At 47.2% G+C, this 25,137-nt stretch overlaps 1 protein-coding gene across 1 annotated transcript in view; it reads right to left on the reverse strand.

Moving 5' to 3' along the window:
* LOC144762420 (cytochrome P450 2K1-like) overlaps positions 1 to 25,137 on the reverse strand; it is a 330,089-nt gene that overhangs the window by 133,237 nt on the left and 171,715 nt on the right. The window contains exon 6 of the mRNA XM_078647600.1: positions 21,902 to 22,043. Coding sequence (XP_078503726.1) covers positions 21,902 to 22,043 — 142 coding nt within the window. The remainder of the gene's footprint in view (positions 1 to 21,901; positions 22,044 to 25,137) is intronic.

A 25,137-nucleotide genomic window follows, 5' to 3' on the forward strand; every position in this document is an offset into this window, starting at 1 on the left:
AATCCGCAAACTCTTGCAAAGTTTGCGCATTCCTTTTTTTTGTGTTTGCAAGTGTTTCTGCCATTTCGCAAGGGTTTTTTACCAGTTCGCAAACGCGAACTTACTTGTCGGGAAGCAACGGGCGCGACCATGTTGTTTCTACGTCTGGTTCATCACAGCACCCTCTGTTTCACCACTGCCACCCTCTGTTTCACCACTGCCACCCTCTGGCTCACCCATGCCACCCTCTGGCTCACCCATGCCACCCTCTGGCTCACCCATGCCACCCTCTAGTTCATCACTGTAGATTATGGGGGGAAAAGCACACCTGCCCTGCCTCAACTGACATGAATGAATTAGGGGCTGATTAATGTGTCACTGAATTTGAACTTCCAGGCTGGCACCTGCTTCCTTATCTGTAATTGCTTTCTGTTGCAGTGTAATCTTTTTAACAGGACCTTTGTTGTATACTTGTAGCTATTCTCTGAGACTGCTGTGAGGGTCAGAGCAGGGTCATAGAATAGTTGCAAGTAGGCAACTGAACTCTGAAGGGGCCCCTCAGGAAGCACTACAGGGAATGGTTTCTAATGATAAGATTGAACTTTTGCACCTGCTGAGTGCTTTCAGTTTTGCAAAAATCCAAATATCCAGTAGCATCCACAAAAAGTAATCCTTCCAGGTCAAGATCCAAATCAAAGTGACCAGCACATGAAGAAAGCACTGGGAGGAGCCTGCTGGAGAGGAACAGGAAGTTGGAGACTGTGGGGCACTTCCTTCCTCCCACCCCCCTCCCCCAAAATGGACTCCTTGCAAAAAAAAGTGCAGGCAAATGTCAACCTGAGGAGTTATTCTGATAAAAATCATAATTTTCAAGGTTTATGCTGCCTGCTGGTGGATTTCTTGTGCGAAATTGCAAATTTTGCAATCTCGCAATTGCCCGATGACCCCAGTGTATTATGTGGTGAAGGGTAGAGGCGGACTCCCTAGGCCTTGCTTGTAATGTACTTGGCAATTTCATCCTGGGCCTTTCTCTGGATCCCAGTGTTGGAGATGTGTGATCTGACAGTGTGGTAGCACATGGTGTAGAATGCCGTTGAGAGGTCGATGGGGTGAGGGTGGTGGTCTCATCATTGTTGAGCAGGGTCCAAGATGTTGTTGGTGGTGGCAATGTGGGCTGTTGCAGTGGGGTGATTAATGTGGAAGATGGACTTGGGCGGGTTGCTTGGAGATGTTTGCTTGGAGGGAGATGGTCAGTTGCTCGTTGACTGTCTTCTTGATGACATTTGCCGGGTAGGTAAGCAGGGTGATGTTCCAGGAGATCCTGCAGTACTGCCGTCCATTGTTAAAGAAGGGCCTGGGTCTCTGCATGCCTCCAGCTCACATGGAAAGTGGCATACTCAAAGGAGACATTCATGACGTGCCGGAGGTGGGCTTCAAGGATTGTGTATGCTGTGATTGAGATGTTGTGTGGGAAGGGTCCTGATGGAGAATCGGAGTGGATGGTGTACATGAGCCGGGCGGTGTTTTTGCTGCTGACGGGAGTCCAGGACCTGAGGGGGGGGTATGTCTGTGGATAATAGTGCTGTCTGCCTCTGTGTGGTGAGGCTGTTGTGTACGTCCACAAGCTTGGAGTGGAAGAAAGTTGCAAGGGATCCCCTTGGCCTTGCAAGGGTGGGATGTATTTTGGATGGAGAGCTGGGGTTAGATAGTTCACTCACAATGCCAATGAGGTAATTCATGTTGTGTGTGTTGGTGCCTAGGCCATATCTGAAGGTTGTCCTCTTGTCCGTGCTGATGATATGGTGATGTCTCTGTGTTGCGGATTTCAGGTCTGAAAGGTAACTGATGGTTGTTTGTTTGCAAGGTTTACACAAGAGTCCGGCTAGACCTGTATGAGTCCAGTAGGTCTGCCTTGTCCCTGGTGGCTTAACTGTTGTTGTGCTTCACAGGAAAGTCCGCCAATGTGGCAAGAGTGTTGGATCAGTCGCTGATCCAGTGTGTGCGGTTGCAGGGTGTGGCGGTGTCATTGGTTGGAGTATCCTGTGTGAGGGTGCCACACAGCTCATTTGTGTTGACGTAGGTCAAGAATCTTTGGTGGATCTGTAGCAGAGTGTGGTGCAGTGTGTTGCTTGTCGGACTACTGGATGCAAATGTTGATGCACCAATGAACGATAGTGGTGTGGTTGTCCTCCAGCCAGAAGTTGCTGTCCCCCTGCCACATGTAGTCTGTGTAGGTGAGGGCCTCCATGCTGATGTAGTTGTTGATGGCTTTGCGGAATTGTAGTTGTAGGCCTGGAGATATGTAGATGAGTGTTAGTATGAGGCTTGTCAGGGGGTTGTTGTGAAATCTGAAGTGCAGGTGCTTGACAATGGTGAGTGTGTCCTTGGTGTTGTTTGTGACTCTGAGGGTGTACTTGTGAATGAATTGCAATTCATCCTCCTGGATTGTTGGTGAGGTCCCTGCAGGTGATCCTGTATCTGTCTGTGATGGCAATGTGGAAGTTGTGTGCTGAGGATGCATTCAACCAGGTTACTGTAATGAAGGCGATGTGTAGGGCTGTTGTGTTGATGAGGTAACAGAGTCCAATGGCATGCTGGTGAATGGAGCGGGGGATGTATGTCAGATCAACGCGATCTAAAAGATCGCTGTACTTGACAACGTGGGCATTACAACGCAAGTCGTTACAACGACTTGCGTTAGAGGGCGCAGATTTTGGAATCTTATAATTTTATATTCCAACACCAGTCCAGGTAACAGTAGGGAAGGTGTTGGAATATAAAATTACAACATTCCTTGCCCAACAGCGCCATCCAGCGCAAGTCGTAGTAACGACTTGCGTTGTAATGGCAGCGTTCTAAAGGCACTGCGGTGTAAACACCGCATTCTAAATGATGTTTCCCTGGAGCGGGTGTGCAGTAGGAGGCACATGATCTGGTTGTACAGACATGATCTGTTAGGCGGGCCAGCGCTGTGTTGGCAGTAGAAGTTGCACACACAGCATGCAAAGCTGTCGTGTGTGCGCTTTGTGGTTGCCTGATAGCAGGTGGTTGATTGTCTCGTGTTAATTGTTTGGAGGGTGGATGGAGCATGAGTCTGTTGTGTTATGTGTGTCATGCAAGGACCAGAGGGTCTTGCACTGTGCACGTTGCAGGCACTGACGGTCCTGCCTTTGGCACCGAGGTGGCGCAACAGTGGCACAGACAAGCTGCTGCATTCATTAAGAATGGGTGGAGGGAGGGAGGAGCATCTGGGAGGCGTGTGTGTTGCAGAAACAGGGCACTCGGTGGGGCTGTGCCGCAGGGGAGGCAGCATGAGGAATGAGTGAACACCTGACGGTGGAAGGGGTGAGACACCAGGCAAAAACTAGCACACAAAGACAAGGAGGTTTTAAAGGCTCAATGTGACAGGTATATGGAAAGGAAGGAGTGTCTGGTTACTGATTGGGTCACTGAAAGAAAATGGATGAACAATCACCAAAAATGACGGGCACAGGATCAGGCACCAAAAGGCTAAGCTGCGCACAGGACACACAGTGTCAGCAGGTGTTGCCTGCCCGTTGTGGGTAGCAACCTGCACTAATACATACACAACCAGGTACTTCATGCACAATAGGGATCATTAGCCATGATAAACTGCATGCATGTTGCCATAGTACACATTCTCCCATATGCACAATCTTTATCAATTATGCCATAGATGACACCTGCAAAGTGGCAAGAAATCTGTGTTGGCAGTGATGAGGCACATTGTACTGTGGTGAACACATTTTCTACACAAACGGATCAAGTATGTGTTGAGGCCATCCTGCTTTAGCCAATGTCCATGGCCAGTGCTATTGCTCTGAAGAAAATAACAGTTATGCAATGAGTTTACCTGTACTGCTTGTGAAACAATCTGCACAGGACTGCCTGGGACTGTCAGGTCCTTGAATCCTCAGAAACGTGCGATGCTTAAAGTGGTCCATCTCCCGATAGCCCCTTGGTCTGAGTAGAAATGACAGACTCAAATGGGTGATCAGGTGAGGGAAGGAAAGGAAAGGAACAGCAGGGAGGGAGATCTAAAACAAAGGTAAACAAGCATAAGGATTCAACTCTTCTTGTCACCGAGTCACAGAATACCTCAGCACCTATACTGTAACAGTTACACCTGTAAAGGAAAACAACAGCCACTGTATCCTAGTTGGGATCACAGTAATAAAAGTGATACTAGATCTGAGTATCGAACAAGGACATTAATACACACTTACAAAGAAGGCAGTTCCATACGTTTACATGTATTTATGCAGCAGTTATCAACATACCCAAAAAAGTCTTAAATGCCACGTAACTGGAAAATTCGAGCTTACTCCTGGACGGGCTCTACAAGCTCCTGCTGTGAAAACAGAGATGAACAGTCCTCATGGATTCATAGCACATGGAAAGGTGATGAAACACCATAATACACCAAAGATTATGTTGTACGAGTTGCTAAAGAACTGGCCAATATTATGATCCTATTCCAAGGATTGTGCAACTAGCACAGGGTTCACAGAAGACACATAAAAGGTAGCAGAATATTGAAGCTATATGAAGGGGGCACAACGCTCTGCAGGCTGCTTCAATGCAATTGTCGTGTTTTGGCAGCTCCTGAGTTAGCGTTTAGCACAGCTACACGGTCTTTTCTGTTAACTTGACCAAAACGAACGGGGGCCATTTTGAATCCCTCTGACTTCCGTTTCCTATGAACACGCTGCCTCGTGGTCAGTGTGCCCTTTCGTCCTTTCTCGATACCCATGGTCATTAGTCTGCTCGGCAACAGGCTATTTTTAGTACTGGTCAAGCGCACATGCGCATTACGCACCAATTGGTCACTCTTTAGGAATGTTCACACTGGCTGACCAGTGCTGTTGAAACTCCTCCCACACGTTGGCTATGTTCCAAAAATGACCTTATATGTACCTAAAATGTGTAACTTGTAACCGCCTATCTTTTTATTGCTAATAAACTGTATAAAAGAGGTCGCGCACCAATGTTCGGTGTGCTACTTCTTACATTGCCGAAGGGTGCTGTAGGAATGTATCACCACCCCATGGGGTCTTAATAAACTTGTCTTTTACCTTTTCCAGTGTCCGTGCCAAATTCTATACTAAGGTGTTCGAGAGTTTAGCAGAGTATGTAGGCCTGATTTGAACCCAACACCACAATTGGCGACCACGAAGGGACTCATCGGCGACTCGGATGCCCGAAGGAGAGGTCGTGACGAAGGTTAGGAAACTCGCCATGGACGCGATCGCTGCCATTGAGTGACCCGAGTCTCGGCACCCACGGTGTGTTTTCCCTTCCTTCCGATCTGACCTTCCAGGTGGCGCCGGTCCTCGACTGAGATTCTGATCTTGGATTGTCGTGATGTGCCGTTTTGGCTGATTTGACCACAGAACTTGGCAGTTGGACTTTGGACGTTTGAAAATATTTGGTAAGCTTTTAAGTGGTGAGGTAGTCTACTGACACTTACTGTGGCTTTTTGAAACTTTGAATTTGAATTTGAATTTGTTAGCTAACGTTTTGAATCTTTGAATTTGAATTTGAATATGTGAAGTGCACCTCACATAGGCAGGCATGTAGGGATATTTCTCTGATTTATTTGATTTGAACAGTGCACCGTGTTAGGTGGCATTTTTGTAGTATCACGTTTTCGTGGTACTTTTTTTTGAAACATGCCTGTTTTTAGCACACTCCGTAGGATGTGCTGTTCTGAAAACGGTACCAATTATCGATTAAGTGCAAAACAGCCGGCTCCCCCAGAGGGGACTCCAAATCGTGACATGTATGTCAAATTTGGTATTCCACCAATAATGTATAGTACATTATGGCATAAGTATACTAAAACTGATCGTGAATTACAGTGGCCACTATATGGGTCGTTTGACCTTCGAAAGGTACAGTATGTAGAACAGTGTTTGTTTCAGCGAAGATCTAGACAAGATATGTTTGATTGTGTGCGTATGTGGGAGAAAGAGGTGCGTGAACGAGCGAAGCGTGAGGAAGCCTTGGCGGAGAAAGTGCAGCGGAAGGCTGCACATGACAAAGCTTTACAGCTACAGGAGAAGGAATTACAGGAAAAGAAAGAGAGGGAGAGACGAGAACGCAATTTACAGGTTAATGGTCAATTCCCTATCAGGCGTCCTCTTTATCCAGTCCTTACTAATGAAACAGATGATTTTTCATTACTAGATCGTTGTCCGCCTCCGTATGTCGTACCTACGGCTCCGAACGAGGACTCGGACGAGGATAGTGATCGAACACAGCGTACCAGGTTACATGCGGAACGAGCTGCGGAATTACGTTCATTTGCACGAAAATTAAATATTAATACTGTTACTGTTTCTGACGTTACTGAACAAATGGAACAGTGGCCTGATAAGGAACGACTGTATTTTTTAGATCATTTTGGAGATGACGTTGTTGAGCGGTATAGAAAATATTCTCTCGAGTTAGAACCAAAGGAGATATCCAAGGGTCGTGAGAATTTTCGTAAAGGTCTTTTTGTTCTTTCAGATGCGGACGACTTCTTCAAACGTTTGATTGAACTGCGTAATGAGGCGACACGACTACGGGAGTTGGAAAAGTCGAAGAATTCGTCTACGTCCGGAGCGACGGGGATATCCAAAGAATGCCCTATCTTTGAAACAGATAAGATCGCTGCGATTAATGTTAGACCTATGCGAGAAGCTGCGCCTTTATATGTCCCTCATAAAGGGGATGGCACAGATGATGATAAGAGATCAAAAGACGCGAAAGGGTATTTTGTATATAACTGGGTTTATACGCCTTGGAATAGAGCAGATGTTATGGCACTGAAGAATGCTTTACCTGATCCCCGTAAAAATCCTGCGGCTTTCTATGAAAATGTTGAAAGTGCAATTTCTTCGTGTATCATGACGTTAGTTGATATCGATCTATTTTTCGGGTTGATATTGCCCCCTGACATGTGGAGAGCGATTCGTAGGTTTGATGATCTCACGACTCTCGGGGCCACTTGGAAAGATCTTGTTCAGGCTGATTTAGATAGAGAACCAGCATGCAAGCCGTGCCAATTAATATTAGACCTTCCAGGGGCCATACTAACAAAACTAAAGACTCTTGCTCCCGCTAAAAAGATTGATTGGACTATATTAGCCTCTTGTAAGCAGAAAGCGGATGAATCAGTTTCCGATTTTTTCTCTCGCTTCGAGGAAGCGTTCCATGATTACAGTGGTCAATTATTGACAGAAGATACTGGCAGGCATCTATTCGTTGATAAGTATGTAGCTAATCTCCTACCGGAGATTGCGAAACGATTGAAAATGAGTGAAAGTTCATGGACCACAGCAACCCCTGCTTCTTTATTGACTATGGCTCAATATTATGAAAGACAGGAATTGGAGGCGAAAGAAAGTAGTGAAAAGAAGGCGAAGGAATTGAAAACGAAGGTAATGTTAGCTCAGGTTCAGGCTACGAGAGGGAACAATAGAGGGGGACGAGGATCGTACAGTAATGCTCCTCCCCCTCGTTCTGACATTTCTGTGAATCAATGTGCATACTGCAAACAGTTTGGGCATTGGATTGCAGACTGTCCGGTGTTTCGAGAGCAGCGTAATTTGAGGGGGCGAGGAAGTGGAAGGTCTAGAAGTTATTATGCAGGGTCAAGAGGAGGTTCGGGCACGAATGATCGTGGGGGATATGGAGCAAGGGGTCGTGGTCAGTCAGATTATAATACGTTTGATAATCGCAATCAATATCAGATAAATGAGGGTGGTCCTGCTGAACTACGGGATGAGCATTATGCATAGGATTGCGTAGGATGGGGTGTGGAATCGGTTGAGGTACCAGTTGATCAAAGGGGTCCATACATAGAAGCACATGTGCTGGGTTCTACTGATCAATTTCTGGTTGATACAGGAGCTTCTCGTAGCGCTTTGTCCAAATACTTGGTTCCAAGGGCTCCCCTGTCTGGCGAGGTAATTACAGCAATAGGGTTCGATGGAACACCTACTTCTAGCCCATTGTCTCAACCAGTTGCATTTCATGTTGATAAATTTGCTGCCCCTTGTCCCTTTTTGTTGTCTCCAAATACACCAGATAATATTATTGGACTCGATATGTTAAAACACTTTCGAGCTACTATTCGCTGTGCCCCAGAAGGAGTGCGAGTTGTGTTGAATGAGAATTACCCAGACTTTGAGCGAGTGTGTTTTCTCCATGAATCTGAAGTATTGGCCTCCTTACCAAAAACGTTGTGGGCCACTTCTGACACGGATGTAGGACGAATGATAATTCCTCCAGTACGTATTACTGTAAAGGAGGGAGTATCTCTGCCACGTGTCCCGCAATATAAGATTTCTAGAGAAGGTGAACTTGCTTTAATACACATTGTAAATGATTTGATTTCGGCAGGAGTAGTCGAGGAAGTCCCCTACAATGTTTGCAATAGCCCAATTTTACCGATCCTTAAAAGAGATACAGATGCTAAGGTTTACCGTTTCATTATTGATTTGAGGGAAATAAACAAGATAGTAGTGCCTCAGTACCCGGTGGTGTCTGACATCACCACATTGCTTACGTTGGTTCCACCGACGGCAACTACTTTTACAGTCATTGATTTGAAGAATGCCTTCTTTTCGATCCCTGTACATCCTGACAGTCGATATCTATTCGGCTTTACATTAAATAATAAATCGTACAGATTCTGTCGAGTTCCTCAAGGCTATACTGAAAGTCCTAGCATTTATAGTCAAGCATTAAAAAGACAGCTTGATTCCTTTGACTTACAAGAGGGAGTGGTTCTCATTCAATATGTGGACGATCTCTTACTTGCTGCAGATACTCTAGAACAATGTGAGAAGAGTACTTTTTCCTTGCTTTCCTTCCTGGCCAGACATAATCATAAAGTTTCGAAGAAAAAGCTGCAATATTGTAGACCAAAGGTGACCTACCTCGGTCATCTTTTGTCTAAGGAGGGCCGTGCGTTGACACCAGATCGAATTCAAGCAATATTAGATACCCCAGTCCCTCGCACTCAGAAAGATGTTCGCGCCTTTATAGGTTTGACGTCTTTTTGTAGGCAATGGATATTGGGTTTTTCACATATCGTTAAACCATTGTTGGCATTGTTGTCTAAAGATACACTGATTTCCATTGAATGGACGGATGAATGTCAGAATGCTTTTGAGCAATTGAGACAAGCTCTTTGTTCTGCACCGGTGTTGGGTACACCTGATTACACGAAGATCTTTACATTATATGTACACGAGAAGGATGGGTGCGCATTGTCAATGTTAGTGCAGACACACGGAGACAAACAGAGGCCTTGTGCATACTTCTCGGCGGTACTCGACCCTGTGGCTCGAGGATTGCCTGGATGTTTTCGAGCAGTTGCAGCAACAGCAGTAGCGATACGACAAAGTGAGGGAATAGTTTTGTCACACAAATTGTTGGTGCTAGTTCCCCATGCAGTAGATGCGTTACTGAATCAAACGAAAACACAGCATCTAACTAGTGCCCGTCTGACAGGATATGAGCTAACGTTGTTGGCGCCGCACATCACACTAAAACGATGTGCAACACTAAATCCTGCTACTTTATTGCCGGATCCTGTTGCTGAGACCCAGAAGGAAGAACAACATGATTGTGTTTTTCTGACTGAGGAACAGACAAAGGGTCGTATCGATTTACAGGATACGCCATTTCCAGATGTAGATGGGGAACTGTGGGTTGATGGGTCATGTGTGAGGTTACCAGATGGTACGACTTCCGCAGCTTATGCGATCACGACACTTAAGACTGTGATAGACGCAGCACGGATACCCCAAAAATCGGCTCAAGCGGCTGAGTTGATAGCCTTAACGAAGGCATGTGAGTTAAGTGCTGGACTATGTGTGAACATTTACACGGATAGTCGTTACGCTTTTGGAGTAGTGCATGATTTTGGCCTACTTTGGAAGGAACGAGGATTCCTGACTTCACACGGAGTACACATCATGCATGGAGAATTGGTACGCGATCTCCTGAATGCACTGTTATGCCCAAAGAAAGTTGCAATAGTCAAGTGCAGTGCACACAAAAAGGTGACGGACAAAATAGGGCAGGGCTATACTTTCGTAGATCGCATTGCGAGAGAGACCGCTATCCTGCAAAATAATTTCCCCATGTATGTGGTGAAGTCACAAGCTGAGCGGTGGCATGATGCTAGAGAAGAAATACTCGATATACAGAAGTCAGCATCAGAGGCAGAACTTGTGAAATGGGCCACCGAGGGAGTATTGGATGATGAGGGTTGCTGGCGTAGTAAAGATATGGAGAGATGGAAACTACCCATGGCCTATTTACAAACAATGGTGCAAATGACACATGGACTGGCACACATTGGAGCTCTCGCAATTACTAAATTGCTTACACGAGTTTGGGAAAATGCTGACATTGCTAGCACGGCTAAGAGAGTAGTGCAGACCTGTCTGATATGTTTGCAGCACAATCCTGGACAAGGAACTCATGCTCCTAAAGGTGGGTTTGTTCCACCTACTGCACCATTCGAAGTACTACAAATGGATTACATCCAGCTGGAACGCTGTAATAATCTCAAGTATGTCCTAGTGGTGGTGTGTGCCTTCAGCAAATGGATCGAGGCTTACCCTACGAAAGACAATACAGCATTGACAACAGCTAAGGTGCTACTCAAGGAGTACTTCCCGCGCTACGGTGTTTGTAAACTTATGTGGAGTGATAATGGTCCTCATTTCATTGGAAAAGTAGTGGAATATGTTCTGAAAGGTTAGGGAATCAAACAAAGATTCCATGCTGTCTTTCATCCGCAATCAGCAGGTTTAGTAGAGAGATACAATGCAACCCTGAAGCTGAAGCTAGCAAAGATAGTGGCATCGACATCTCTGAAATGGCCGGATGCTTTGCCTTTGGCATTACTGTCCATTCGATCAGTGCCCCATTCTCGGTCTGGCCTCACACCCTATGAAGTGGTGTTTGGAAGGCCTATGAATATCTGGGGAGTTCCAAAACCTCGTTTGATACATGATATGCCTTGTATAATGATGAACGATTATCTGGCACGATTGACAAATGATTTGCTTTCTATTCATCAACAGGTTCGAGAGGCGCTCCCTGATAATTCTGCTGGTGAGGCTCACGATCTCCGCCCTGGGGACCACGTGATGGTCAAAGTCTTTGAGCGATCCAGCAGTTTGGAACCGAGATGGCATGGCCCTGAGCAAGTGCTGCTGGCTACTCGAACTGCTGTGAGAGTCACCAATAAGAAACGGTGGATACATTCAACGCACTGCCGACGTGTCTCTCCGGATCTGGTGAGCCCTGTGGTGCTATCCGACTACAGAAAGATTTTGGATACAGAAAAGAGCCCAGCTGTCACGCCTGATGAATTGGAGGGAGCCTTCCCGGACCACGTTGTTTCTGATAAAGTGAAATATAATCTACGCCCCAGGAAATAAGATTTCTCTTATGCTTTTTTTGAAACTGGTTGGTGACCGCTCTGAGGTTTGTGAAACGGAAGCCGGGAATATCAAGGGGGGGGGATCAGTTCTGCCCAGTGTAGCGACACCCGTCTTGAATCCCGGAGAACAAATCAACGGCAGCCTCGGTTCAGAACCATCGTTTTATTTTTCCCGCTTAGTGTTGTTTTTGAAGAGTATTGTTTTATGAACTATGGCCTCTCCTTCGACACGAAAGAGGAGAATTCTTGGTGCTGTTTTGTTTGTTTTGACTATAGTGGTGATCGCAGTATTAGCTTGGACTATAGAACTGTTGTTTCCTGTACGAGAACATTTACTGCCCACCACTCCAAGCCCGTCTGAACATTTTCATTTTACTCTGCCTTTTCACGAAGAAAGACATAGGCAGACTTATTTGAACAACAGCTTTATTAAGATTCTGCATCATACTCATAATATGACCAATACGTCCAATTGTTGGGTGTGTGGAATGTTGCCCGGACATCAGAAGAAAGGAGGAACACCACTCATTCCTCTCCCATTTTCTCATAATGGTTCTTGTCATGCTTGGTACACTCTTCTTTTTACTCTGCGATGGCCAACGAAAGGTGGATTACTTTTTCGGTTGAATAAAATATGCTATAACGATAAAGATGGCTATCCACACGCTGAAGGAACTAAATTCGAATGGGAAGAATATCGTCCGGACAATGTTTCTACACCTCGTGTATATACGAATCAAAGACTTTTTAAATGTGACGAGCATGCATATAATAACCGTTATCGATACAAAAGCAGATTTGTGTATTAGAAATAAAGGTACAATCCCTGTAGGCCGCAGTGAATGTAATATTACACTTACCTTTGATACACCGACTGGAATTGCATTTGTAGCTTCACATAACACATATTTCATTTGTGGAAATAAGGGATACCATCGTCTACCATTGGGATGGTTGGGAACGTGTTATATAGCGTTTGTATTACCACCTGTGTTTATTGCTCCTCCCATGTATCACAATGATTATGTTTTGTACCATGATTTCATACTGAACAGGGTCAAACGCACAGTAGATCTTGATGAAATAGACCAGACTGATACCACTTTACAACAATATGTAGATTTCAATTTGGGGTTATTTTCATTCGTAGGAGCTGCATTGAATAGCAGGAAGATAAGGCGGCTTACACGTGTGGTAGAAGCCGTTGCTAATGAAACTGCCTCTGCTTTAGGGAATATTACTGAGGAATTACAAATTACCAGAATTGTAGCGCTCCAGAATCGAATGGTTCTAGATGTGATACTGGCTGATAGGGGTGGAGCATGCCGCGTCATCGGAAGTAGTTGTTGCGTGTACGTACCAGATAACTCGCCTTCTGTATATGATTCAATTACAAAATTACACAAGATAGCTGCTGAGATCCACCCAGAAAATGGAACATGGACCTTTTCTGGTTGGTTCTGGACCCTGCTTAGTACTTGGGGTTGGAAATTATTAACGATTCTCTGTGTTTTCATTGGAGTACTATTTTTCCTTTGTCTATGTATTCAATGTGGCCCTACATTATGTTCTGTATGTATCACAGCCTGTATTCCGTCCAAACGAGCTTTTGTTAAGCAAGAGAAACTGATCAATGATGAAGTATTGAAAATAATGGCTATTAACATTGAGGATGAACATTCTGACTATGTCCACTATGAGGTAGCTTTTGCTAAACGCTAAAAGGGCCGTCTGTCGTGTTTTGGCAGCTCCTGAGTTAGCGTTTAGCACAGCTACACGGTCTTTTCTGTTAACTTGACCAAAACGAACGGGGGCCATTTTGAATCCCTCTGACTTCCGTTTCCTATGAACACGCTGCCTCGTGGTCAGTGTGCCCTTTCGTCCTTTCTCGATACCCATGGTCATTAGTCTGCTCGGCAACAGGCTATTTTTAGTACTGGTCAAGCGCACATGCGCATTACGCACCAATTGGTCACTCTTTAGGAATGTTCACACTGGCTGACCAGTGCTGTTGAAACTCCTCCCACACGTTGGCTATGTTCCAAAAATGACCTTATATGTACCTAAAATGTGTAACTTGTAACCGCCTATCTTTTTATTGCTAATAAACTGTATAAAAGAGGTCGCGCACCAATGTTCGGTGTGCTACTTCTTACATTGCCGAAGGGTGCTGTAGGAATGTATCACCACCCCATGGGGTCTTAATAAACTTGTCTTTTACCTTTTCCAGTGTCCGTGCCAAATTCTATACTAAGGTGTTCGAGAGTTTAGCAGAGTATGTAGGCCTGATTTGAACCCAACACCACACAATTAGAGCTATGCGGTAATCCTGAAAATCACAGTGGGACCAATTCACAGAACTAACTAACGACAAAATCCTAAACTTACTACCATTTTGGTATACACAGGAGGCACTTACTCATTTTGGTATTCACAGTAGGCACTTACTCATTTTGGTATTCACAGAAGTTAGGAGTCCTAACTTTAGGACTCTTAAATGCCTTCTGTGAATACCGAAAGTCTTAAAGTTAGGATTTTTCTCAATTTAGTAGTAGTAAAGTTAGGACTCCTTACTTTAGAACTCCTAAAGGCCTGCTGTGAATACCGAAAGTCTTAAAATTAGGATTTTTCTCACTTTAGTAGTAGTAAAGTTAGGACTCCTAACTTTCGGACTCCTAAATGCCTTCAGTGAATACTGAAAGTCTTAAAATTAGGATTTTTCTCAACTTTACAACTACTAAACTGAGAAAATTCCTAATTTTAAGACTTTCGGTATTCACAGATGGCATTTAGGAGTCCTAAAGTTAGGACTCCTAACTTCTGTGAATACCGAAATGAGTAAGTGTCTTCTGTGAATACCAAAATGAGTAAGTGTCTTCTGTGAATACGAAAATGGTAGTAAGTTTAGGATTTTGTCTTAGTTCTGTGAATCGGGCTCTCTGTATGAATAAGGCTCCAATATATAGAAATTCAAATGCGCTGCAGTGCAACTCACACAAAGCCAACAATCTGTAGTTACCCCTGGGAATCAGTGAGGGTCAAGACAGGAAATTACACATCCCCTGCAAGAGCCTTAAGAAGCTCATCCAATGAGGGAGGTAATTAGGTGAACACAAGAATGCCCCGCAAGCGCCAGTCATTGCCTCGTCCAACTGGGCTTTGAAATGCCAACAGACAAGCTGCTGGGCCGGAACTCAACAGAGAGTAGTGAGGAGCGATGGCACAAAACCACCCCTACCGTGACCAGGATATGCAGCATGCCACAGGAGTATCCTGGGATTAACGGCACGAAAGCGTTTATATTTGCTACAGCCCAACATAGTGACGTCATCAGCGCAACGTTCTTGGCATCATGTCAATAGAAAGTCAAAATCAACTTACCGAAAAGGCTTGCAAAGCAGTAATCTCCACCAGCCCTGAGTAAGCGATGTGACAGTGACATGACATACTGGAACAAGGGGCAATGCAGCCATACGAACAGTCTCACAGGACAGTTGACAGAACAAGTGGGACATACGCTGGCCCACACCTTCACAACATGGTTGTTGGAAATCCAAATGTACTGGCACACAAGATTAAGTGGATGAGCCAAACCCATCCTGCTGCACACAGCAAGGCTGCAATTCCCCATAGAGCCTGTGGGTGTGATGTCCCACACAATGTCAAGCTGTGGTATCCACAATGTGTCAGGGGCAAGGTTTACACACATTGATGCCTTTCCACACTCCACTCCACTACAGATGACTTTCAAGAAGGGTGACTGTCCTGTAATGGTAGTTTTGCAACATGTCATTTGATCCATGGTGAAGAGACATGTATGGATGGTACTTCAACATGCACAGAAACAGTTCCCACACATTCCCAAACCATACCACCCCCAAACAGCCTGTTTGGATCTCTTACCCGAACGGACATTTATACATGTCTGTGCATGGAATGCTGATTCGGCCCACGTTGCAATCATCATGAGGAATAGCAGGAGGACTAAGATGACACGAACAGACAACAGGCACAGCAACCTGGGAATGACAGACACACAATGGGTCACCAGTAAAAATCTTTGCCAAAGACAGGGCATGTACGAAACAGGAACAATGTTGGACACATGCAAATTTCAAGCTAAGTCATTGCGCATTAATGTGTGGCATGACATCAGCACTTGCGTGACACATCAAAACACACATCTAAATTACTTTGCTTACAGTCAGCTGGACACACACATTGTAACACATGCCACTCAATGCTACAAGCTTGCGCACTCATTCCTAGTGACTCACAATTATGAGAAGAAGTTGCGTATGAGCTGACTCCGGATATCATCCTCCTCCTCCTCCACATTACTTGCATCATGGCCAAGCCCTTGATCCTCAAAGGGTGGATGTTCCTGCTCCTCAGGATCCAGGATGAGTGGCACTGCCTTCTCAACTGCCATGTTGTGCAGCATGCAGCACACGACGAAGATCTTACAGACCTTGTCCGGTGCATATGGGAGGGATCTGCCGGTCTTATCGAGGCACCGGAATCGGCTCTTCAGGAGGCCAAACATCCGCTCAATCACTCGCCTGGTCTGACCGTGTGCATTATTGTACCGCTGATCTGCAGCTGTTCTTGGGTTGTGAAGAGGTGTCATTAGCCAAGGCATGTTGGGATATCCCGAGTCACCTACAAAGATACATCATGTAGATAAGTGGGTCAGGAGTTGCCGCCAGAGCTAAAGATACTAAAACACACAGGAAAAACAGAGTTTACCCACCAACAAGACATGCCCGATCGTTGCGCAGCTGCAGCATCATTTGTGGCACCCTGCTACGCCTCATGATGAAAGCATTGTGTGCCGATCCTGGAAAACGTGCACAAAAGTGGGAACTCAGCATGTTAGCAAGACACACCACCAGTTCATTTGTTGAATGATAATGTTTCCTGTTGCAGTAAGCCTGCTCCTGAGCCTGTGGTGGCACCAAAGCCACATGTGTCCCATCAATGGACCCAATGACATGTGGCATCCCTCCCAGGGCATAGAAATCACCCTTGACATCTCTCAACTCCTCAGGAGTTGTAAATTTGATGAATTCATCTATGTGCTCCAACATGGCTGCCAAAACATCACGCAAGACACAGCTGAACATTGTCTGTGACATTCCACCGACATCAGCTATGGTTTATTGAAATGTATCAGTCGCAAAAAAATGGAGGGCTGCCATCACCTTTATCTTGGGGGTCAGCGCACCTGTGCACCCACCCCTCATATATCTGGGCACTGCTGGGAGTCATTTGCACCCATCCCTCATATGTCTGGGCACTGCTGGGAGTCATATCCACCCACCCCCATACTGTTGGGCACTGTTGGGAGTCCTCTGCACCCACCCCTCATATGTCTGGGCACTGCTGGGAGTCATAGCCACCCACCCCTCATATGTCTGGGCACTGCTGTGAGCCATATCCACCCGCCCCCATACTGTTGGGCACTGCTGGGAGTCATATCCATTAACTCCCATACTGTTGGGCACTGCTGGGAGTACTGTGCACCCACCTCCATACTGTTGGGCACTGCTGGGAGTCATAGCCACCCACCCCCATACTGTTGGGCACTGCTGGGAGTCCTGTGCACCCACCCCCATACTGTTAGGCACTGCTGGGAGTCATCATGAGCACCCACCCCTCAGATGTCTGGGCACTGCTTGGAGTCATATCCACCCATATCCATACTGTTGGGCACTGCTGGGAGTCCTGTACACCCACCCCCATACCTGTGGGCACTGCTGGGTGTCATATCCACCCACCCCCATACTGTTGGGCACAGCTGGGAGTCCTGTGCACCCACCCCCATACTGTTGGGCACTGCTGGGAGTCATGTGCACCCACCCCTCATATGTCTGGGCACTGCTGGGAGTCATATCCACCGACCCCCATACTGTTGGGCACTGCTGGGAATCCCGTGCACCCACCCTCATATGTCTGGGCACTTCCGGGAGTCCTGTGCACCCACCCCTATACCTTTGGGCACTTCTGGGAGTCATGTGCACCCACCCCTCATATGTCTGGGTACTGCTGGGAGTCATATCCATCCACTCCCATACTGTTGGGCACGGCTGGGAGTCCTGTGCACCCACCCCCATACTGTTGGGCACTGCTGGGAGTCATGTGCACCCACCACTCATATGTCCGGGCACTGCTGGGAGTCATGTGCACCCACCCTTCATATGTCTGGGCACTGCAGGAAGTCATATCCACCAACCCCCATACTGTTGGGCACTGCTGGGAGTCCTGTGCACCCACCCCTCATATGTCTGGGCACTGCTGGGAGTCCTGTGCACCCGCCCTCATACTGTTGGGCACTGCTGGGAGTCATGTGATCCCACCCTCATATGTCTGGGCACTGCTGGGAGTCATATCCACCCACCCCAATACTGTTGGGCGCTGCTGGGAGTCATGTGCACCCACCCCCATACTGTTGGGCACTGCTGGGAGTCATGTGCACCCACCACTCATATGTCGGGGCACCTCTGGGAGTCATATCAACCCACCCCCATACTGTTGGGCACTTCTGGGAGTCCTGTGCACCCACCCCATATATGTCTGGGCACTGCTGGGAGTCATATCCACCCACCCCTCATATGTCTGGGCACTGCTGTGAGCCATATCCACCCGCCCCCATACTGTTGGGCACTGCTGGGAGTCATATCCATTAACCCCCATACTGTTGGGCACTGCTGGGAGTACTGTGCACCCACCTCCATACTGTTGGGCACTGCTGGGAGTCATAGCCACCCACCCCCATACTGTTGGGCACTGCTGGGAGTCCTGTGCACCCACCCCCATACTGTTAGGCACTGCTGGGAGTCATGAGCACCCACCCCTCAGATGTCTGGGCACTGCTGGGAGTCATATCCACCCACATCCATACTGTTGGGCACTGCTGGGAGTCCTGTACACCCACCCCCATACTTGTGGGCACTGCTGGGTGTCATATCCACCCACCCCCATACTGTTGGGCACAGCTGGGAGTCCTGTGCACCCAACCCCATACTGTTGGGCACTGCTGGAAGTCATGTGCACCCACCCCTCATATGTCTGGGCACTGCTGGGAGTCATATCCACTGACCCCCATACTGTTGGGCACTACTGGGAATCCTGTGCACCCACCCTCATATGTCTGGGCACTTCCGGGAGTCCTGTGCACCCACCCCTATACTGTTGGGCACTTCTGGGAGTCATGTGCATCCACCCCTCCTTTGTCTGGGTACTGCTGGGAGTCATATCCATCCACCCCCATACTGTTGGGCACGGCTGGGAGTCCGGTGCACCCACCCCCATACTGTTGGGCACTGCTGGGAGTCATGTGCACCCACTACTCATATGTCCGGGCACTGCTGGGAGTCATGTGCACCCACCCTTTATATGTCTGGGCACTGCAGGGAGTCATATCCACCAACCCCCATACTGTTGGGCACTGCTGGGAGTCCTGTGCACCCACCCCTCATATGTCTGGGCACTGCTGGGAGTCCTGTGCACCCGCCCTCATACTGTTGGGCACTGCTGGGAGTCATGTGATCCCACCCTCATATGTCTGGGCACTGCTGGGAGTCATATCCACCCACCCCAATACTGTTGGACGCTGCTGGGAGTCATGTGCACCCACCCCCATACTGTTGGGCACTGCTGGGAGTCATGTGCACCCACCACTCATATGTCTGGGCACTGCTGGGAGTCATGTGCACCCACCCCACATATGTCGGGGCACCTCTGGGAGTCATATCAACCCACCCCCATACTGTTGGGCACTGCTGGGAGTCCTGTGCACCCACCCCATATATGTCTGGGCACTGCTGGGAGTCATATCCACCCACCCCTCATATGTCTGGGCACTGCTGGCAGTCATATCCCCCCACCCCTATACTGTTGGGCACTGCTGGGAGTCCTGTGCACCCACACCCATACTGCTGGGCACTTCTGGGAGTAATATCCACCCACACCCATACTGTTGGGCACTGCTGGGAGTCCTGTGCACCCAACCCTCATATGTCTGGGCACTGCTGGGAGTCATGTGCACCTACCCCCATACTATTGGGCACTGCTGGGCGTCATATCCACACACCCCTCATACTGTTGGGCATTGCTGGGAGTCATATCCACCCACCCCCATACTGTTGGGCACTGCTGGAAGTCATGTGCACCCACCCCTCATATGTCTGGGCACTGCTGGGAGTCATATCCCCCCCATACTGTTGGGCACTGGTGGGGGTCATGTGCACCCACCCTTCATATGTCTGGGCACTGCTGGGAGTCATATCCACCCACCCACATACTGTTGGGCACTGCTGGGAGTCCTGTGCACCCACCCCTCATATGTCTGGGCACTGCTGGGAGTCATATCCACCCACCCCTCATATGTCTGGCCACTGCTGGGAGTCCTCTACAACCACCCCCATGCTGTTGGGCACTGCTGGGAGTCCTGTGCACCCACCCCCATACTGTTGGATACTGCTTGGAGTCCTGTGTACCCACCCCTCATATGTCTGGGCACCACTGGGAGTCATGTGCACCCACCCCTCATATGTCTGGGCACTGCTGGGAGTCATATCCACCCACCCCTATAGTGTTGGGCACTGCTGGGAGTCCTGTGCACCCACCCCCATACTGCTGGGCACTGCTGGGAGTCATATCCACCCACCCCCATACTGTTGGGTACTGCTGGGAGTCCTGTGCACCCACCCCTCATATGTCTGGGCACTGCTGGGAGTCATATCCACCCACACCCATACTGTTGGGCACTGCTGGAAGTCCTGTGCACCCACCCACATACTGTTGGGCACTGCTGTGAGTCCTGTGCACCCACCACTCATATGTCTGGGCACTGCTGGGAGTCATGTGCACCCACCCCTCATATGTCTAGGCACTGCTGGGAGTCATGTGCACCCACCCCTCATATGTCTGGGCATTGCTGGGAGTCATATCCACCCACCCCATACTGTTGGTCACTGCTGGGAGTCCTGTGCACCCACCCCTCATATGTCTGGGCACTGCTGGGAGTCCTGTGCACCCACCCTCATACTGGTGCCATACGCAAGCATGTGAAACACACCGCACCCCAACATTCATGGCGTGTGCGCGCATCGTATCACTATTGTAATGGTGGCATACACGAGTGGTGGAAACGCGCCGTACCCCAACCCTCCTGCCGTGTGTGCGCATCGTATCACTATTGCAATGGTGCTATACGCGTGCGTGTAAGACGCACCGTACAAGTACACTTCCGTTGTTGCGGTACGTTGTGCTCACCATATGCGCCGTCGTCGGTTTCTGTGCACCAGGTCGCAGGCTTACAGGATGGGGTTCATGGCGTGTATGTCGCGTACCAGGGAAGGGGTTTGGGACGGAATCTGCTTTTACGGACGTGTTGAGCTCTCGTAGAAAAAGAGTCGTACGCAGTGTCGCAGAGACGAATCGTACTTGCTAGGCCGGAAACTGCTGCTTCTTTACGTACGGACGTCGCGTAATGCCTCTTCTGGAAACAAATCGTACGTATATTTCACTTTTGTTATGAATCGTACGGACATCTGCGTTGGATCCAAATCGTACTTCATCGTACGTACGGAGACGTTTCATGGTACGATTCGTACGGGAAATATGCTCCGTACGGCTATTTGGAAGGGATTTTACCGAATCAGAATCGGCCCCTTAGTGTTTTAGTTAATGTAGTGTATAACGTATTTATAAAAACCTTTTTAATTTGTTATATATATTTTTTTATGTTTGTATTTATATTATTGTTGTATGTGTATGAATGTATTTATAATGTATGACATGTTTTTTAACAATTTATACGTTTTTACAATAATTAATTGTAAATAATATCAAGTAAGCATATATATTATATTTTTTATGTACTTACCATAATGTAGATAGGGCTTCGATATTCTTGATTTCAATATATCAGCTCCGATATTTTTGACGCCGATATTTTTGACGTCTATATTCTGTCAGTGATTCATTTTAAAATGTCATGAGCAAAGATGTGGATTAGTACTAGAAATGAATTAGTGGTTCCACACTGTAGACTGACTCTGTGTCTTTTTCAAGCCCATAGTGTATATTAGATCTAGTACATTTATTTTATAAACTCAGAAGGTTGATGGGAGAAAGTATATATTCAGTGCTTGGTGTTTTCTGCCAATTGCAAGTCTCCTGCTTAAATTATCGCCTCCTACGGAAATGGGTGCCACTCCAAACAATTGTGCACCACAAAATGTTGCTGCTCATGGAACATAATGGAGATTGTGCCCACATTGGTGAAGGGAATGCTCAGTACTCAAAATCTATTTCAGTGCCAATGAATGGTCCTGAATAAAACAAAAAATCCATATTTGCAGACATATTTTCCACAATTACATCACCAGTGTGTATTCTATTAGATCTTTCTCTGGAAATCATCTTAGGATCCCTTACTCTGAATGTCTGGGCATTTCATCATGAGTAGAAGGCCCCAGCGGAGAGTGGAGGAAGTGGTATCTGCTCCTGCTGTGAACAAGGAGGTCACCACACTTAGCAAGTTGAGTTCATGGAAATATGAATTTTGATTCTTTTTCTCCTGTGGATAAAAAGTACAATGTTCTAGTTAACATTCACAATTAGTTGTAAGAGTGCATACATCTGAAACCCCAAGAATACTTTTGAAGCAGTCTGTGACCATGTCTATTTATCTCACTCTGAATGATGCCAGGAACACTTGGGAAAGTTGTCCGGATTTCTAACTACATGTCCTCTGCCAGAACTGAAAACCCCAATCACTCAAAGTTTAGTTTACATTATGAGTAACATGCATATCAATTGCATATAATTTGTGAACAATATAAATGAAGATGTCTTCGGCATATTGAAATATCAAATATAAGTGTCCTTGGAAATACGTACAAAATTACTGGATTTAGAAGGAAAAATGAGTGAAACTATTCAAATGTGTCCCAAAATATTTATAATATTATAAAATACAGCTCAGTATTGGGTGTGAAAAGGAGCCTGTCTGAACCACAACTTTATCAAACCGAGGGGGATATGTACAATGAAGTAAGTGGTGGAGAGTGTTGTTAGCATTCTGGGCTTAACGACATGCTCCGCCACTTCGGAAACTGAAGGCTGCACCATATTTACAAGAATGTGGTGCAGCGATGCATTTCCCCATGCAATGGCGCTATGTTTAACAACTAAGGGGGTCATTAGGATGGCGGGCGTACTTTGTCCGCCCGTCATCCTATTGGGAAATGGGACCGCCTACCATAAGGGTGGGTCCCATGGGGGCCATTAAAATGCGCCCGCCACAGTTGCATCCTGCATACCTGACATTGTGGCGGGCGGTGCGGTGCACTCAGCACCGCCCGCCACAATGCCAGGAAGGCATGTCGTGCACTACCATGCATGACATGACAGGTGCCTGCCATGTTGTGCATGGAACTGCAGGGGGGACCATAGGTACCCCCCTTGTGCACCTCCCACCCCCAGAGTCCCTGGGGGCCCGCAACGGGCCCCCACAAGCAATTCCTGTTTCCTCCCAATGAAAATATTGGTGGCAGTGTGGGCCGAAACAGACACCGCCAACATATTAAACTCTTTTCCACCCGCTCGACTTGTTGACCGGGTGGAAAAGCGGCAGACGGTCTTTCTGTCCGCCGCGGTCCCCCCCAGCCATAGTAATATGGTGGGGGGGGATGGGTGGCGGGCACGGACGGATCTCGGGCGGTTCGCCACCACCATGCGGGCGGTGGCGATCCGCCCGAGATCCTAATGGGCCTCTTAGTGCCAACGCTGGCTCCCTTTCACCAGAGTGCAAGGGTGTCTGTGTGCAGGGGAGGATTGATTATGTGTAGGAAGGTGTCCCTTCCTGGACATAAACAATCCTGAAATGCCATTTGTAACTTTCATGTGGGCTGCTTCGTGCAGCACACTTGAAAGTTACAAAACGGCAATTTTTAAAAAGGTTTGTTTATGTACAGGAAGGGACACCTTCCTGTACATAAACAAACCATGGCATTTTGCTTTTTCAATGTGTGCTGCACAAGGCAGCACACATGGAAAATGCAAAAACGCGGAGAAATTATGCATTTCTCCTTGTTTCGCCAACTTAAGACCAGGGTTTTCCTTGTCTTCATTTTTGCGCTGCCTCCTATGTACGCCACCCTTGTACTTAGGGCGCAGCGTCAAATACAACAGGTGTTGCAGTGGAACGCCTACCACAACACCCACTGCACACCCCTTTCAAGCTAAACATAGCGTGAAAGGGAGTCGTATGTACAAGGCAGTGTTAAGTGACTTAGGGCCATAAGTAGGTGGCCCAAATACCAGTCAGAAAGGGTGAAATTCAGTAAATTTGACCCTTACCGACCAGTAAATAGGCATGCGCGATGTAGGGAAGGATTCGGTATTTAGGAATTGGTAAATACCGATTCCTTATTATCGGTCTAAATTACAGACTCAGAATTACGGATTCGTAATTTACTGAATCAGTAAATAAGAAACAGTAAAAACGATAAAAGAGATGTAGGTAAAATCGGTAATACCGAATTGCATGAAATTCGGTACTTAGGAGTCGGTAATTAACACTGATTGAAAGCAGGTGGTAATCAGCTGCAGTGCATATAGGCAGTCCCAAAATGCAACGTGTGATCACTATGGCGGCTTTATATGTGATTGCAAGGCGGCTACGGCTACAGGCAGCAGGACTGTCGATCTGGAGATGGGAGGAGCGCATTTACAGACAACGCATCACACTCTTCCAACTGACTGAGGCTGAGATCCATGAAAGGTATAGGCTACACCCCCACACCATCCTGGCCTTGATAAGGGACCTGCACCCACTCCTGGAGCACCCAACACCAAGGGCGCACGCCATACCACCACATGTGCAGGTGCTCTGTAGCCTACTCCTACTTTCATCTGGCAGTTACCTGGGGGTGATAGCTGCGGTAGGCAGGGTGTCTCAGAGTTGCCTGTCCCATTTCTTTAGAAAGTTCCTGGATGCCATGATGCGGAGAATGCATCACTACATTAGCTTCCCAAACACACATGCAGAACTGCTGAAAACCAAGACAGACTTTTACCAAATGTCACAGTTCCTGCATGTCATAGGGTGTATTGATGGCACACACATTCCAATCTGCCCATCTGCAGCCACTGAGTATATCTACAGGAACAGAAAGCCCACCCACTCCATAAATGTGCAGGTAATCTGCGATGCTGCCAACATAATCACTGACATTGTGTCCAAATTTCCTGGGAGCACCCACGACTCATACATCTTCCAGAACAGTGGGATCTACACACGCCTGGCTGCGGCAGAATTTGGAGAAAGATACCTGCTAAGTAAATCACTGTGACACACCCTGATAGATACTGCAGATGAATGTATTTTGGTGTATGTAATTAATGGCACTCTCTTTCTCACCTAGGTGATAGCGCAAATGCCGTGCGGTCATTTATCCTTACACCCTACCCAAACCCATCAACCTCGAGTGGGAGACGATACAATGTGGCCCACAAATCAACACGCAACGTTGTGGAGCACACGTTTGGACTATTGAAAATCAGGTTTTACTGCCTCCACAAAAGAGGAGGCGCCCGTTAGTACACACCCATCATCTGCTGCAAAATCATTGCAACTTGTGCTATGCTTCACAACCTTGCCACTAAGA

This window comes from Lissotriton helveticus, chromosome 6 (assembly GCF_964261635.1).
Source record: "Lissotriton helveticus chromosome 6, aLisHel1.1, whole genome shotgun sequence".
NCBI classification, from domain to species: Eukaryota; Metazoa; Chordata; class Amphibia; order Caudata; family Salamandridae; genus Lissotriton; species Lissotriton helveticus.